We start from the raw sequence: 17,060 nt of genomic DNA, 5'->3' as shown, positions 1-17,060 counted from the left end.
ATTAATAAAAATATTAATCATGACCATATAAAATGAATGGCTGGGCTTATAATTTGTAACACCAATGAAATAAAAAATGAGTTTGTGAGAATACTGTTACAATGATTAGTCAATAGCAGTCCCTGATGGAGGAATGATTAGAGGTGGTTCAATGAATCCAAAGATCTCTAACCCATAGGGTCATGACAGAAAATCACCACAGCTAGTGACCAATCAAAAGAAAATTCCAAAGAGCTATTGAGTGGGCTTGTCTTAAGACATGCACCCGCGATTGAAGAAACCATCAGCCTTGCATAAAAATCTGGAAAGCTGCCCATTCAGCTTGAGCTTAAAATGTCCCTGATTAATGCCTGTAACATGATGGGGCAGACCCCAGCTTCCAATTCAAGTCTGAGGAGTAAATAGCCTATTGGACTTACTAATGTACCTAAGATATTCAATTACATTAGTCAAAAGTGCCCCCACCATCTTAAGATTCTAATTATTAGAAAGAAATTCAGTTTTTAAAAATACAAACGCAAAATTCTTAACTTCAAAGATACAGGAGCATTAAATGTTACATAAAAATATTTGTGCGTGCTCACAATCAGGCATGTAAAATTTACAAGACATAATATTTTAATAAAAGTGTAGGGGAATTAAATTAAGGTGGAATGTTAAATAGGCAACTGTTTATAATCAAATCTTCATAATTGAAAGATTAAAAAAATAAAATGATGAGTTATGGATACATATAGAAGCACTTACAATTCTCTCTACAAGTCAAGGTCAAGAGTTATATTCCTCTCAACCAAAATATACCAAGTTTTCTATCAATTTAAATGCCCCTCCCCCTAAATTATGTAGTTAAAATATAAAGTTCATTTTTCTTAATTAAAGCTTCCGGCAGACTGGAGACGTTATGTTCTGCACACTAATAACAAAAAGCAAAAGGCGGCACCATTCATCTTTGGATAAATTATTTGCTTATGAAAAACTGTCATCTAGTGATAATCACCAATATTTATTTCTTGGGGTTCCATGACTTTGTGAAGCACTTCCTGATAATTTTTATCTTGTAAAGTCTGTCTCTAATTGCAATAGCTTTGGAAACCCAAAGAAAAACTTGAGAAACATTCATGGTAAACTACATCTTCATTCATTACTGAGAATAATAAAATACAAGAGAAAATACCAGGTATATTTGATGCAGTGTAAATTTTCTTATCTATATAAAAATCACTTGATATTTCATACTACATTATATGGTTGAACAACAAGGAAAATTTAACAATATTTTAAAGGTGAACACTGTCAGTGACTTTCTATTTGTTAGCAAGGCATTAAATGAAATTAGGATAAGATTATGCAATGCAAAAAGTCTCATAAAATGGATTGAAGTTCCACAAATCTGATTTCCAGATACAATGGTAGGATTTTGAGAACAGATAAAGGGCTACTACACGTGTGTCCATTATCTTTTCTCTCTATGGCAAAATCTACTAGCATTTTGAGGTTTGTGAAATGAGGATGATCAGTTTCTTCAAAGCATTTTTCTAAAGGACTGGTAACTCCTCCTTCCATATGTAAAGAACACTGGTTAAAGTAATTACCACAAAAGAGGGAAAAACATTCAGGAAAATGACCACTTTCATCTCAATGCATCTACTGTAAAACACAAAATATTGGTGTAAAGAGGTAGATTACAAAGAAAAAAACCAGATTCTCCATTCTTTGTCACTTTTATTCAGTAGTTTTTGTTTTTTTTTTCTCTCTCTCTTATTTTGTTTTTGGTGCCAGACACGGCAAGGAGTGATTACAGTCCAACTGTCATTAAAACATTTGTTCGCAACATAAACCCCCTTTACCATTGACCCCAAACTGACCCATTTCATGTGCTTTATTTCTTTTTCTTTCTTTTTGAATACACCACCACCAGGGCTGGGTGGAGGGGAAGTAGGTAAGAGAGGTGATGGGGAGGAGTCCAGGAGGCCAAAGGAGGAGGAGGAATGCTACAAGCCACAGTAAGAATGAGCTGTATTTAATAAAAAAGGGCCACAAATGATACAGTAATGAGGTTACACAATTAAATCCCATAGCATGACTGAAGGCTTTCACTGTGTTTGACGTCATCACAATGGAAGGCATAAAAAGTGGAGTAAACCAATGTTGATACAGTCCAATCTAGTCCATTAGGCAAGATGGTGCAAGTAGTCATTTAAATTAAAAGTGCCCTACCCTTACCTAAATGGCTAGCAGACATGGAGAACACCACAGTGAATCATCCACAGAGCTTTCTCCATGTAGCTATAAAAATGTGTTGTCACATGGCACATTTTTAAACACTGGAAAGGGGTGCCACAATGGACCTCTCTCTCTCTCTCTTTTACAGGTACAAATGCTAGATTCAACTATCTCAACTATGCAAGAAGTGGACTCCTGCTAGGAATGCCAACCCTAATTCACTTTGTCTTGAAATATATACAGGTTGTTTGTAGTAGCTACAGCAATGATATTTTCCTTGGGGTGCCAAGCTGTGTGAAGGATTTTCTTGTTGAAGTCTAGGCTGTCGACACTTATTTCATCTTTCTTTCGTTTGCCACTTGCACAGACTTTGCGTGGCTTCAAAACAGTGCGTGGCTTATTGTTTTCCCGGGATGCTTCCAGGGTGATATCTCGCTTTGTATTTCTGTCAAACATTCTGAAGAAATTATTGTAAGATCCTGTCATGACAACACTAGAAAACCAAAAAGAAAAAAAAAAGTTATTCAATCTAAAAATGTTTTTCTAGCAGGAAACTGTGGGGTGGGGTTGAGGGGTAGAGAGGCACAAATTCATTCCCTTCTAGATCAGAATCCAATCTGAAGTCTAACATTTGCGATCTAGACTGTTGCAGTCAACTTGGCGATAACCCAAATTTGGTTAAGATGATCTTTGGGACACCAACACGAACACCCACTCGCACTCTCTCTCTCTCTCTCTCAAACACGTGGTGTTACTGAGTCTACTGAAAAATGAAAAATTTCATAGAATCTTCCATCACTCTTCCACCCCCAGGGTCACCTCCAGGTCACAAGGATGCATTTTAGGACATTGGGGAAATAACCATTCTTCATCATCATCATCTAATCTTTACTAAGTTTCTACTTGGACAGAAGGGTGAATTGGTCACCTCAATTAGAGAATAATTATCTGTATTGTAGCTGCATTATTCAAAATGGCCACTTTTGGTAGAGACAATAGGAGTGTTTTTCAGAGGCATTCAGTTATCCCCTACAAAATCAATCAAGAAGCCTCTTTTAAGTACCAACTATGTGCCAAGCCCTGTGCCTGCTTTAGAAAGACAAAAATAAGACCATCTTAATCCATGGAGTTTACATCCTCCTTGAGAAGAGTATGGACCCCTAAGTAGATCTAAAATAAATGCCCACTAAGTATGGTAATTTCACGGTAGGGGAGGCACCAAGCAAGCTGAAAAACTGCAAGAGGTAGATAATGACACTTAGGAGCTGAGCTTAGGATTCACACAGCAGAAGTGAGGAGGGAGAGCATTCCACTATTCAAAGGCATGATGATGGTCTTCAACACTATTTATCCAAAACTGAACTGATTCTCCTTCCCCCCAGCCCCTGGGTGACTCCTCACGAGCTCTCACCCCACCCCACTCCCCCACACCCAGCACGCTGCCAGGTCTTGGCCATTTTTTACCACTGTAAAATCCAATACTGCCAACACTCCCAATGTAGGCTCCCAGACTGTTGCAACAGCTTCTTGTGGAGTGTTTGCCTGCCTGAGCCTCACCCCTCCATCCATCTTTCATTGAGCCCCCAAAATGATACTGCTAAAGCACAGGCCCAACCGCGTCAGTTCTCTCCCCTACTCAGTAAACCCCAGTGTCTCCCTATTGTCTTGACGAGCAAATATGAAACTCTGTTTGGCATTCAAATTCTTTCCTAAGCTAGCCCTCTCTTCTTCTTCAATCTTGTTACACCATTCACTGCTTTCTGTCCCCCCACAAATTCCTCAATCCAGTAACATTGGTTTCTTGCAATTCCTGAAATAGGACACTTTATCTCCAGACTCCCTGCCTTTTCACTGGGGCTGCCCCATTCCTGGAATGTTCTCCCTCAACCTTTACTTCCCCCTCCCCCAACACTTCCTTGAAGTCCCAGCTAAAATCCCATCTTCTGCAAGTGGTCTTTGCTGATTCTTTTTAATTCTAGGGCCTTTCCTCTGTTGGATATTACCAGTTTAATCTGTATCTAGCTTGTTTGTACAGTTGTTTCCATATTGTCTCTCCTACTAGCTGTGAGCGCCTTGAGAGCAGAGATAATTATTCTGTTTTTATTTTTTTGCCTTTCTTTGAATTCCTAGCACTTAGGCTGGGAACATAAGAGGCACTTAATAAATATCTACAGACAAGATGGAATGTCGAAGGTGCAGAATAGCAAGAAGGCCACTTTGTCTGAACTACAGAGGAAGTGAGGAGAAATAACACAGATTAGTCTAAACAAAGTGAAGCTGTACCCAAGATATGGTGGAGGGGATGTGGCAGGACAGGTTTACTTATGCACAGCAAGAGGTGTTGGAAAGCTGTTCAGAACGACAGCCTCCAAATCACAAAACTACACATATCTTATGCACATCACTTCTAGGTATACACCTTGAAGAAGTCAAAGAGAAAGGGGATGACCATCAACTGGACAACGGTTGAACAAATTACTGTTCATGAGTGGAATCCTAAGAAGTGATTGTATCATGTGGCTGCATCATAGGAAATAATGAGGATGGATTCAGAGAAACCTGGGAAGACAGTATTGTGTGAAAGGATGTGGGGGAAACGAGCAGAACCAAGAGAAGGTTTACGTAACCACTATGCGGTGGAGGAAGCTTTCAAGGACTTAAGGAGTGTGTGCGATGCCATGAGCAGCCACAGCCCCAGACAGTCTACATTGAAGCACACTCTCGACTGCCTTTCCAGGGGTGTATAAAACACACACTTCCAGATATGGCCAGTGGGTGGATATTCTGCTTAATTTTTAAAAGGGTGGTGGTCACATCTGAGGAAAGGTCACACAGCTAGCAGGTGTCAAGTGTTTGAGGCTAGATTTAAGCCCAAGTCCTCCTGACTCCTGGGCCAGTATTCTATCTACTGTGCCATCAAGCTTGCGCCTCCTTTTTTCCTTTTTTCTTTCACTAAAGACTCTTACAGTCTGATTATAGCTAGCTAGCTCCAAGGCACTAATGCCACCTTTCTGCTCCTTGGGCTGTTAATGAGGCACCATTCTACTTAACACTGATTGAAGATCGAAGCCTATTAGGAAAGAAGAGATAAAAGAGAGACCTTTCCATGGTCACAGGCTGGAAAAGAGAATTCTGGGGAAGTCTTTTCACTTCAGTGTTATCAGGTTCTAGAGTTGGGAGGATAACTTTCTGTACATGCCACCCCATCCCACCCCCAAACCCTGCATGCCTACATAGCACTGTTTCTAATTCAAGTAAGGTGCTCATCAATCCTTCAAGGACCACATGGCAGCTATGATTATAAATTTACTACAGGAACTTGAATGGTCTCAAAATAAGGTCTTCCTCTAGTAAAACAAGTCAAAAGGAATGGACAAAACCTAAATAAAGGGACAAATTTGTTCCAGTTCAAAGTGGCCACAATTTAATCCACATATTTAATAATGTGACATGTAAAGGAGGGTTCTTTTTAAAAAAATTCTAAACTTTCACACCTAAAATATTTTAGTCTACTATTTATGTTGAAGGGCATAAATGAGCCACTTGGTGGAATCTTATAATGAGAAAGGAAAGGGTTTTTAAATAATGGCCATCCATCTAAAGGGCCTTGGGTAGTCGTTACCCAGGCCGGAATTCAGAATTCATTGAACAACAGAGGAGCCCCCTGCTAATGTAAATTAAACACTCAAGGTCAATCCTACATCCAAACAAATGAGTCCTTCCTAATGTTATGAATATTGAACCCTTAACATAAACAGTAGGTACCTCCCACAAACTGAATGGGATTCCTCTTCTCTGACCTGGACTGCCCCTTGCCTTTCCCCAAGTAACAGTCACAGTTTTATGGACCATTCGAATTAAAGCCAAATTACCTGTCTGATCCATTCCAACAACACTCAAATTTGTCAAAAATACAGTCATTCTCATACAGCGAGCAAAGTTTACTTCTGAGGTATTCATGCACCTGGAAGGGAGTGACAGAGGAAGAAAAAAAGTTATATAAATTGATACTTTACTTGTAGAAGTAGAGAAAGTCACTGAAGTTTATACCTAAAACAGGAATATCCAGAAACTTTACTAGGACAATATTCCAGCATTACACTTATAAACCACAGCTCCTCCTCAAAAAAGTTTCACTGGAGGAATAGATAATATTCAATCCATCTTTGACACCCCCAGGCTAAAGAATGTTGTATTGTGGTAATGACAGCAGTAGCACCATCATCCCTCTCTGCTCTTCGGACACACAGGGAAATGGGGTGGGAGAGTGGGGTCTGGGAACTTGGATTTTCTTACTATGGTGATAACTGAATTTTCATTTAAGTAGTTTCTTCTGTTAGTTTATCTTACACATTTAAAAACATGATTCATTAGACAAAAAAAAAAAAAGTTCAAGAACCTTGACCTAATTTCAAAATCATATTCTAAGGGTTCATGACATTTTGCTACATGTCTCTGAAATAAACACTATAAAGAAACTTTAATTTTTCCAATTTTCAAAGAACATTTTCAAGATAGAATCAGAAGCTAGCTGTTCTATAAACACACTGACAAGATCATGCAGCTTTATACAAAAACAAAAATAAAGAAACAACAAAGAACCTTTTCCCCAATAAGTTACTAGTACCCTACAACCTTTCACAGCTGTCCATACAAAGATTTATTTTGCTTTATGAGAAAAAAATCAAAATGATCTACTTGTTTTACTGGAAGACTATTCTTGAAAGAAAGATTGTAGAAGAATAGAATGGACACTTCTGCAATTCCTAGATTCTGGAATTCCTAAATGCAGACTACCTAGGAGCTGTCCTGAAATGAGATGATTCAGACTGGATATGCATATATCTCACATAGTCAGTAAAGTTCACTAACCTCATCAATAGACAATCTTACTAATCAGATAAAACAAGACTCATTTGGGGGCCTGAATTATTCCATTTGGCTTATGTTTCTATAGTACAAAAGAAGATAATTTAGAATTAATTTTTACCAGTATAAACAATTAAGACTTTCCTCAGGTACACAAAATTTCACACACTCATAGGACACCCAACTCAAGAGCATGGAACCATTTATGAATTCTGCACCACTCAATCAGTGCTCTCTGCCCTAGGGGCCTAACCAAGGTGGATAAAGGCTTTGGTTTGCTAACTTCTCCAGAACCATTAAAGTTAAGGAGGGCGTCTCACAGAGGTTCTACATAAATGCCAAGTAAAAAGAGGAGAATCTATGATGAACTGAAATGGGGAGAGCACTTTTTTTAAAAAATATGCTATAGATACTCATCTTTTCCTTTGGGAGCCTGTCAAACCCTAGCTGCATTGCTAACCATTACATTAGTGGGGTGGGGGGCCTATTCCCATTTCCTCACAGCCTCCTGGGACTTCTCACCCAGGACACTCTACCTGTCACTATCCCTCCTCTCGGGCCTATCTGCTGCTCTGCCTATTTTCAGCTCCACTAATATCCCATCCTGCTAACTCCATCTAAGACTGACATACTTCCCTCAGCATCCTCTCCCTCCTTATTGGAGGGCTGCAGGGTAGAGTGCCAAACTCCTCTCAATGCCTTCCTTTAGAGAGGGCAGTGGCCGCTCTGCATCTGCTGTACTGCCTGGTTTCAGCTGCATGGAAAAAGGTGGCCAGTGCTGGGTACCTCTGGTCCATCCCTCATCCCCTTTTCTGTCTCTTTTTGTGTGCTAAAAACTACCTGGGAGCAGGGACTGTCTTTCTTTTTATTAATTATATCCGCAGTGCCTAGCACATAGTAGGAACTTGATAAATGTTTACTGAAGCTTTTACAGGCTCCTCTGGTCCACCAACTGCACACAATCACAACCCCACCTCTGGCCTACCACTCCTTACATTAGCTAAAAGGGCAGCTAATATTTGACTGGATGACCTAGCAGATGACTACAATAAAATGTTAAGTACCAAAGATAGCAGGCTTCTATGAAAGGACATGAAAATTCAATGCAAACTCAGTCACAGTTGCCTAGTCAAGGATACATGACACAATTACCATAATCTCTGAGAATCCTCCTACTCTACAGACACAAAAGTACAAACACACACAGAGGCACATATATATGTTCAAAGATTTTAAAAATCTGTAAATACCTGGTAGGTTTCCACAGGTCTGTTTTCCATGTTTAAATCCCAGATTTTTACTGACAGGTAATCTCTAGTCATCATATATCGACCACTATGGCTGAATTTTACATCAGAAATGGAGGAAATGATTTCAGAGAAAAAGGACCTGTTACTGGGATCTTCAGGTTCCTCAAACACTTAAAAAACAAAACAAACAGAAAAGGGCAAGATACAGAAAATTCAGTTGCAGAAAATACTGTAACAATTGCTCATCAATACATACACAAAGAGTGTGGTCCTGAGTGTAATGATTCAAACCTGCCTACCTTCATGAAGCTTCCTCCTTCCCCAAAAGATTTAAGTTTTCTACCCTGCATGGTTTGAAAACTTAGGGCAGAGTCTTATGTGAACCTGGAAGTAGCCACATGGCCTCTGGAGTCCTTCCAGCTTTCCAAGTGATGCCCTGAATTTCATCAATAAGCTGGCTCTCTGCTTTCTTAGCACCACATGAAATAGTCCCATTTTGTAGTAAATGTAATACTGTGTCACATCCAACTGGTAAACAGTTATAAAAGGTGGTTTAGTTCAAAACTTTCCAAGACAGATAAGTCAAACGTGTATATGCTTCAACAAAGAGATCTTTTCCTATTCTAAGCTTTAAAAGAAACTGCAATGTGCCCTTAGAGATCATACAGTCCAACTTTCTCATGTTCAAAAAAATGGACAGAAGCCCAGAGAGATACGTGCCTAAGCTAAGGCCACTCAGAGCTGCTACTAGAACCCAAGATGCTAACTTGTGGTACAGTGCTCCGTCCCTAATGTCAGGTTCACTTAGCAAAATATCTCCTTCTAGTGCGGCAGCCAAGAGAGCCTCTTGCATCCTGGTGCTCTTCCTACCAAAGGAAATGATACTACAGTAAGGATCGAAGAAAATTTAGCTTAGCAAGCTTAAAGCTTAATTTCTTGTGGTGGTTGAATGCTGTAATAACAATACAAAGTATCATGTCCTTTGCATTTTCAGACGGTGAAATACTGATGATCAATAACCACCTGAAAAACTGTTCAGAATGAGTAGTCATCAGAGAAATGCAAATCAGAATAATCTCACACTTATCAAGCTAAAAAAGATTCTGAACAATGTGCCAATACATTAAAAAGATTTTGGCAAAAAGTGGGACTGTGATTTGGTTAAAGTCACTAACTTCTTCACACCCACTGACCTAGAGATTCTACTTAAACTACATCCTAAGGATGGTGACAGGAATCAAAAACAAAATTTTCGGGAGTATTATTATTGACAACAAAAAGCTAGAAACAAAAACATATGCCCAACCATTTTAACGAAGGGCTAAAAATATGACACATATAGGAAGAGTTCAAGTCAAGTCAACAAGCATGAATAAATATCTGCTATGTGCCAGTGGGCACCAAGGTAAGCACTAGAGAACTAGAGAATAGTGCACAACGACTATGACCCATGTGGGATCAAGCAAAGAGAAAAGAAATAAGAGTCTGGTCAGATCCAACCGAGAGTGTTAGTCCCATCCTATGGGACAATCGCTGAGTGAATCACTACCTCGAATATTCTTTCAGCTCTTTTGACTCACATTTCGAATGCCGGTCACAGAGGGCAGATGCCCTCATATCACACAGTCGAATCGTCCCTTTACTGCTGCTGTAAACAAAGGTGTTACAGCTGTTGGGATGGAACTCGGCCGCTGTGATCACCTCGGTCAGCTCTTCCATGTTGGCAGGCTTGATATCTACAATATCTGGTTAGCATTTTATTAAAGAATTTCAACTTAACAATATGTAGTCTTAATGTTTCACTGAGGCACTTTTCTTAGCTACTTTATTTCTAAACTATAGTTAAAAACACAGGCTGTTTCTACTTTCTTGTCAACACAATTTTCAATTCCTAGTGAGGTAGCACAAAAAAAACAAAACGGAGAAGAAAAAACCTGGTTTTTTAAAATGTAAAGTTTTAAAGGCAAAAAGGCAATCCCCTCTAAAAAAGAAAAAAAAGAGAGACCATTTAAAACCCCTTTTTCTTTGTATAAGTCAGATACTTTTGTAGTCTTTGTAGTAAGTAGTAGCTAGACAGAAAATGGTGATTACAACAACATTCAAGAGAATTAGAAAAAATAAATCTATTACATTAGAACCCAAACTGAAATGGATACTAAAACTTCTGTCCGTAATTTCAAGGTGCCAAAGATTAATCCGCAAATCATCTGCAGATAAATATGTTTCATAATCACTATTGATAGAGATAGAGTTGATGTGATATGTATGAGCATTGGCAAATATTCTCCTTGGACTCGCCTCAACCATCAGATCCATGGGCCTAAACACTGGCACCTGTCAATTAGAAAAATGGAAAATATTATTATTTACACAGGAAAAAATGTTTCAAGACTTCATAGTAATTTTCCCTTTATGCTATCCTTATAATGAAGACAAAATTAAAGTTATTATTTGTTGTTTTCTAAGCACTTGATATGTTTATATTTAAAAGCAAGAGGATTCAAGAAGGGTAAGAAATACACATTAGTGATACTGCAGAGACTATATCTATAATTTATAGTCAATTAGTTTTAAATCTGTTGCATGACAGATCCATACTACTTCTAGTCTAGATAAGTTAAATGGAGAAACAAACATGAGAGCCCCGAAAGATTACTGAGCTCACAGAAAACTGAGGGATCCCATAGTCCCCCCCACCTTTCATTAGAGAGGAGATGCTAACAGCTTCCAAGGATGTGAGGAAGAGTTTGTCAAAATCAACCATGTCAGCTATGAGGTACAAGATCTGGGACTAGAATTCAGGGCTCGAGTGAAAGAAATTGCTACTGCCATGCATACAGTAAAAAAGGACACCACTATCCAAATTAACTTATAGCTTTAATACTGTACCATTAACAAGGAAATATTTCATAGAATTAAGAAAAACAATAATTCAATTCATATACAGAAAGAAAAATTTAAAATGTCAAGGGAAACAATTTTTAGAAGGAAATAAGAGGGCAATGTCACACCCCAAATTCTATAAACAAAACAATAATTATTCACATGCTTTGGTAACAGAAAAAAAAATTCAAAAGTTGATCATTAGCAGCTAGATAGGGCAGCTAGGGTGGTACAGTGGATAGCCAGGCCTGGAGTCAGGAAGACTTATCTTCATGACATGACCTTGGGCAAGTCATTTAACCTTGTCTGCCTCAGTTTTTCTCATCTATAAAATGAACTGGAGGAGGAAATGATAAACCACGCTAGTATCTTTGCCCAGAAAATCCCAAATAGGGTCATGAAGAATTGGACAAAACTGAAATGTCTGAGCAACAAGAGATTAGAGAAGTAAAATATCAAAGCAGGCCTGTAGAGTAGTCTAATGTTTGGTAAACCAGGAAGACAAAATACTGTGGACCTTTTTATTCAAAAGAAAACGTTGGAAAAAATTAGACAAAATTTAGTAGAAAATGGGTTCAGGCTAATCTCTTCTATCACATACCATAATACAACCCAAATGTGACATTTTATATTTAAACAAATTGGACATCACACACATACATTAATGATGTGGATAAAGTGAAAATTCTTAAAACTGCACACAACAAAGATATTACAAGGTAAAACAGACTACTGACAATGAAAACAATTTTAGCTTTATGTTTCTTCCACAAAGAGGCTGATGACAGCCCATGCCTCTCTATCCTCTCCCCCAAATATCTATATGAATATTCTTACATAGGATGCGCAAATTTCAAGTAACTGCCCCAAATATTCACACGACTATCTGTGCCCAATCTGTGGTAGAGCATTCCGAGCTAGTATTGGTCTGATCAGTCACAGTTGGACACACTGACACTTAACTCTATCATGGTGATGTTATTTTGGTCCTCTTTGAGAATGAACGACAACAACCAACCAATCAACCATATGAATATTCACTGCAGTACTACTTATAGTTTTTAGAAAAAAAAAATCCTGTGCTCAATAATTTAGGAATGCCCAAACAGTGACACAGGAATGAAGTGAAGTACTAGTGGGGACAGGAGTGGAGCATTCAAAGAAATCTAGGAAGACTTGGATGAATAAATTCCAATCAAAGAAAGCAGAACCAAAACAATAACATACATATCTCCAATTGTACAAATAAAGATAACAATTAAAAAAACCCACCACTCAGTTAAAATACACTGTATACAGTTAGCAGTAACCTCTCAAAGCACACAATCCTGCCTACTGTTCCTTTTAAGGTACAATAAATTACAAAAGGGGATTCCAATCTTTTGTTGTTTTGCTTAATTCAGAATGTACTTCTTTCTGAACGGTTTCTCTGAATTTATTTGGACTTATCTGCTGTATCAAAAAATGGCAGCCATGGGAAGAAAACAGTCTCTTTGGTTTAGTCTAACGAACAGGTACAAAAACATAAAACCCTATTTATCAAACAAGATGTCCAAAAGGCTTTTTTTCTCCTACCCCTAATGGGGGAAAAAAGGAGGAAAAACAAAATTCCTCTAATACACAGTTAAGCAAAATCAATTCCCTCCACATTCTGCTTCAAGTTCACCTTCTCTATCAGGAGGTGGGCAACATGTTTCATCAAGTGGTCCTTCATGATCATTGTTGGTCATTGTTACCAGGCTGCTCAGAGCCATCCCTTCAACATTTTTTAGGACAGACACAACAGTAATTTACAACATTCATATAGGATAATTTGTTCAGCTATTTCCCCAACTAACAGGTACCTCCTCAGTTTCCAGTTCTGTGCCACTACAAAATAAATCCCTACGAATAATTTATTACATATGGGTTCTTCTCCTCTTTCTTTTATATCTCTGGTGTAAGCACAGTATATGCAATATGCATTGTGTCAAACAATATGCACATTTTAGTGACTTCTGGTGTTAGTCCTACACTGCTTACAACATTGTCTACCCAACACCACATTAATGTGCCCATTTCCAACATCCATCACTGGTGAACCTGATGTGAACAAGGTAGAACCCAAGAGTGATTATTTTCTGTATTCCTCTAATTATGAGAGATCTGGAATATCCACCCCCCCCCCAATTTTGAGAATCACAGTCTGGCTGATAACATGCCATCTAAAAGATACTCACTCACCCGTAGTGTGGTGACTGTTGTAGGATCCCTATAGCGACCGTCTTCTTCCTTTAAGTTATAGCCCTCTGGTCTTTTGTCCCTTTCAGATATTTTCCATAACTTTATTGTTTTATCTGGGAATAAAACAAAAAATTTACTTTCCTCATAAAACCAATTTTTATGACCAACTAAGAACGGAAGACATTATGATGCGCTACTTATCAGCACTCCCTTATCACTTCAAAACACACAGGCTACTTAAAACAAATTTTAAATTAGCAACTGAGTGAATAATTTGAAATGTTTAACTTGAATACAAAAAAATATATACATTTTGGCTTCCCTCTTCCCTCCAAAGCCACCAATATCATAACCAACAGGGAATAACTAAACACCTCCCTGACCTCCCTTTCTTGGGAGCCAAGAATCAGAACCTGTTGGGCAGTATCCTCAACATCTTTGGGGCAACTCAGCTGCTTACTTTAGGCCAGTCACTTCAAGTCTATCCTTTTTTTGTTCTAATGCAATACAATTGGCAATAGAAGTTCAAAAAAGTGCTGGGCCAAAGGAGTTACAGAATTTTACAAGTTTCATGATAATCTGATATCCCTTCATCTTTCTGTAAATGCTTCACAGGACAGAACCAATGTGCTAGAGGAGAAGACTTTCTGCAGTTTTTTTAAACTTCGCAATATCCCTACTTATGATGAAAAATACTATCCACTTCCAGAGAAAGAACTGATGGAGTCTGAATGCAGATCAAAGCAGACTATTTTTTACTTTATCTTTTTATGGTTTTTTTTGGTCTTTTCTTACACAACATGACTAATATGGAAATATGTTTTGTATGGTGACTGCTCATAGAACTACTTGCCTTCTCAATAGGGAGAGAATTTGGAACTCAACATTAAAAAATGTCAAAAATAGGTTTTAATATATAATTGGAAAAAATGAACTATTAAAAAAATAATTTCACAATATTTCTAAGAACTTTTTTAAATATGGAGAATGGTTTTTTGAAAATAATAAATAAAAACTGTGTCCTTGCCCTGTTCACAATATACAGCTTTGCTTTGATAATTCCTCATTGCTGCCTTTCACTTAATCTTATTAAAATTCAATTATCCTTGGAAATGGGGTTTTCTTCCCCATATTATGAAGATCAAGGGAGACATGAAACAGCCTTGTCTCCTTATTCAAAAGGGAACGGTTTTAAATGGAGAGTCTGCAGAAGCATGCTGGTCATACCAGACAACTCAGTTGGGTTTTCAACCCTGGTTTTACGACTAATAAATTTCAACGTCCCCCTTGGAGTTGGCATTCTATCGATTTGTTAGCAACTATTATACAAAAATAAAGAATGGAACACAAAAAAAGAGGCTGAGTTGCATTTTAGAGATAAACATCTTTCTGACCACTTTTTCTAAAACTCTACCAAATATAAAAGACCTTGATTAGGTCTTAATCTTCTGCCAGAAAAGTGCAGAGAAAATAACAAAAGCTTAAGAATTTGGGCATATAAGCAGTGAAATAGTGGGAGTAAGAATCACCAAAGAAAAAGAGAAGCTTCTCATACAGCTGTTCTGAACACAAATAAATGTCATAAAAAACTGCCTGCAGTCACATAATTACTTAGAAAACCACACATAACACATTTCAATGGTTAGCTGTATATTTATTTTCTTAAACTTTTCAATCACATTTGCATCCTCATGCTTGACCTCTTTGCTTCTGCTCATGTTAGCCCAAATGAATCAGCAATTATGGTTCATCTCTGGTCAAACCAACACAACTTTTCAGTCCTACCTAAAAAATTCCTTCTGTTTTCCTTCAATCATTCACTCATGTCTAACACTTTGTGACACCATGGATCATGGCATGCCAGGTTCTTCTGTACTATCTCTTGAAGTCTGGCCTAGTTCATGTTCATCATTCCCATGATACTCTCCATCTCTCTCATCCTCTGCCATCCTCTTCTCCTTTTGCCTTCAAATTGATCTTTTCAACATAAGAATCTTTTCCAATGAGTCCTATCTTCCTTCTCATTATGTGGCCAAAGAATTTAAGCTTCAGCTTCAGTATTTGACCTTCCAGCAAACAGTTTGACCAACTGAATCTCCTTCCTATTCAAGAGACTCAAAAAAGTCTTCTCCAGCTCCACAATTCAAAAACACTGATTCTTTGGCCCTCAACTTGCCTTACAGTCCAATTCTCACAGTCATATATTGCTACTGGGAAACCCATAGCTTAAATTATAAGGATCTTTGTCTCTGCTTTTTAGTATGCTGGCTAGATTTGCCAGAGCTTTCCTTCCAAGGAGCAAGCATCTTTTAATTTCATTGTTGCAGCTGCCATCTGCAGCAATCTTTGAGCCCAAGAATATAAAATCTGACACTGCTTCCACTTTTTCTCCCTCTACTTGCCAGGAAGTGATGGGACCAGTTGCCAAGATCTTAGTTGTTTTTTTTTTGTTGTTAATGTTAGGCTTCAAGCCAGCTTTGACACCTTTTTTCATTCTCATCAAGAGTCTTAACTCTTCTTCACTTTCTACCATCAGAGTGCTAATGTCAGCACATCTGAGATTGTTGGTGTTCTTCCAGTAACCTTAATTCTGACTTTTGATTCATCCATCCTGGCACTTTGCATGATGTACTCTGCATATAAATTAAATGAATAGGGTGATGATATACAGCCTTGTTGTACTCCTTTCCCAATCTTAAATCAAAGAGTTGTCCCATATTCGGATCTAACTGTTGCTTCTTGGCCAGCATACAGGTTCCTCAGGAGACAAGTAAGATGATCTGGTACTCCCATCTCTTGGAGGATTCATCACATTTTGTTACGATCTACACAGTCAATGAAGCACTAGATGTTTTCTGGAACTCCCTTGCTTTGTCCATAATCCAGCAAGTGTTGGTAATTTGGTCTCTAGTTTCTTGGCCATTTCAAAAACCACCCTGCTCTCTGATAATTCTTAGTTCACATATTACTGAAGTCCCACTTGCAAAATCTGAAACATAACCTTGCTGGTGTGTGAAATGAGCACAATCCCTAACTCATCTGATCCTTTTCCTTATGTGTAAATGGTGGACTCACTGAACTAGAGAGTCAATGCTTACTCTATGTATATGATACCTGTATGTGTCTAAGATTCACTCTGAAGAGAAAATCTACACCTATGACTAGGAACATTCAATGTGTGTTAGGGGATGGACCCAACAGCCTGTGTAACAGCAAATATATTCCAAATCTAACTCAACATCTTGTTCAAAATCCATTTTCTTTTTTTTTCCTGTAAAGCTCTCCAAATTGCCGTGACTTAGTCTCTCTGGACAGCCAGTACACAAAGTGCTGGATCCACAGTAGAGAAGGGAGAAGTTCAAATCCAGTCTCAGAAACTTAACAGCAGTGGGACCCTAGGCAAGTCACTTAACCTCTGTCTCAGTTTCCTCAGGTCTAACAGCCCATACCTCACAGGGTTGTTGTGAGAATCAAATAAGACAATAATTATAAAGCACTAGGCACAGTGCCTGGTACACAGTAAGTGCTAGATGAGTGTCTATTACTTGTTTATTATTAATGCTGTTATTGTCATCATCATCATCCTCATCCCAAAAGATCAATTTTGTGGAT

General features: G+C 38.2%; 1 protein-coding gene across 5 annotated transcripts in view; it reads right to left on the bottom strand.

Moving 5' to 3' along the window:
* Nucleotides 1–1,702: 1,702 nt before the first annotated feature.
* PPP2R2A (protein phosphatase 2 regulatory subunit Balpha) overlaps nt 1,703–17,060 on the bottom strand; it is an 89,655-nt gene continuing 74,297 nt past the window's right edge. For all 5 annotated transcript variants that reach the window (XM_072637929.1, XM_072637878.1, XM_072637991.1 and 2 more), the window contains 6 exons: nt 13,449–13,561; nt 10,499–10,676; nt 9,923–10,087; nt 8,343–8,512; nt 6,096–6,187; nt 1,703–2,716 (listed from right to left, as the gene is read on the bottom strand). In XM_072637929.1, coding sequence (XP_072494030.1) covers nt 2,437–2,716; nt 6,096–6,187; nt 8,343–8,512; nt 9,923–10,087; nt 10,499–10,676; nt 13,449–13,561 — 998 coding nt within the window. In that variant the 3' untranslated portion in view covers nt 1,703–2,436. The remainder of the gene's footprint in view (nt 2,717–6,095; nt 6,188–8,342; nt 8,513–9,922; nt 10,088–10,498; nt 10,677–13,448; nt 13,562–17,060) is intronic.

The sequence above is a fragment of the Notamacropus eugenii genome, chromosome 1 (genome assembly GCF_028372415.1).
Source record: "Notamacropus eugenii isolate mMacEug1 chromosome 1, mMacEug1.pri_v2, whole genome shotgun sequence".
NCBI lineage: Eukaryota > Metazoa > Chordata > Mammalia > Diprotodontia > Macropodidae > Notamacropus > Notamacropus eugenii.
This window is presented reverse-complemented; position numbering and strand designations above follow the sequence as displayed.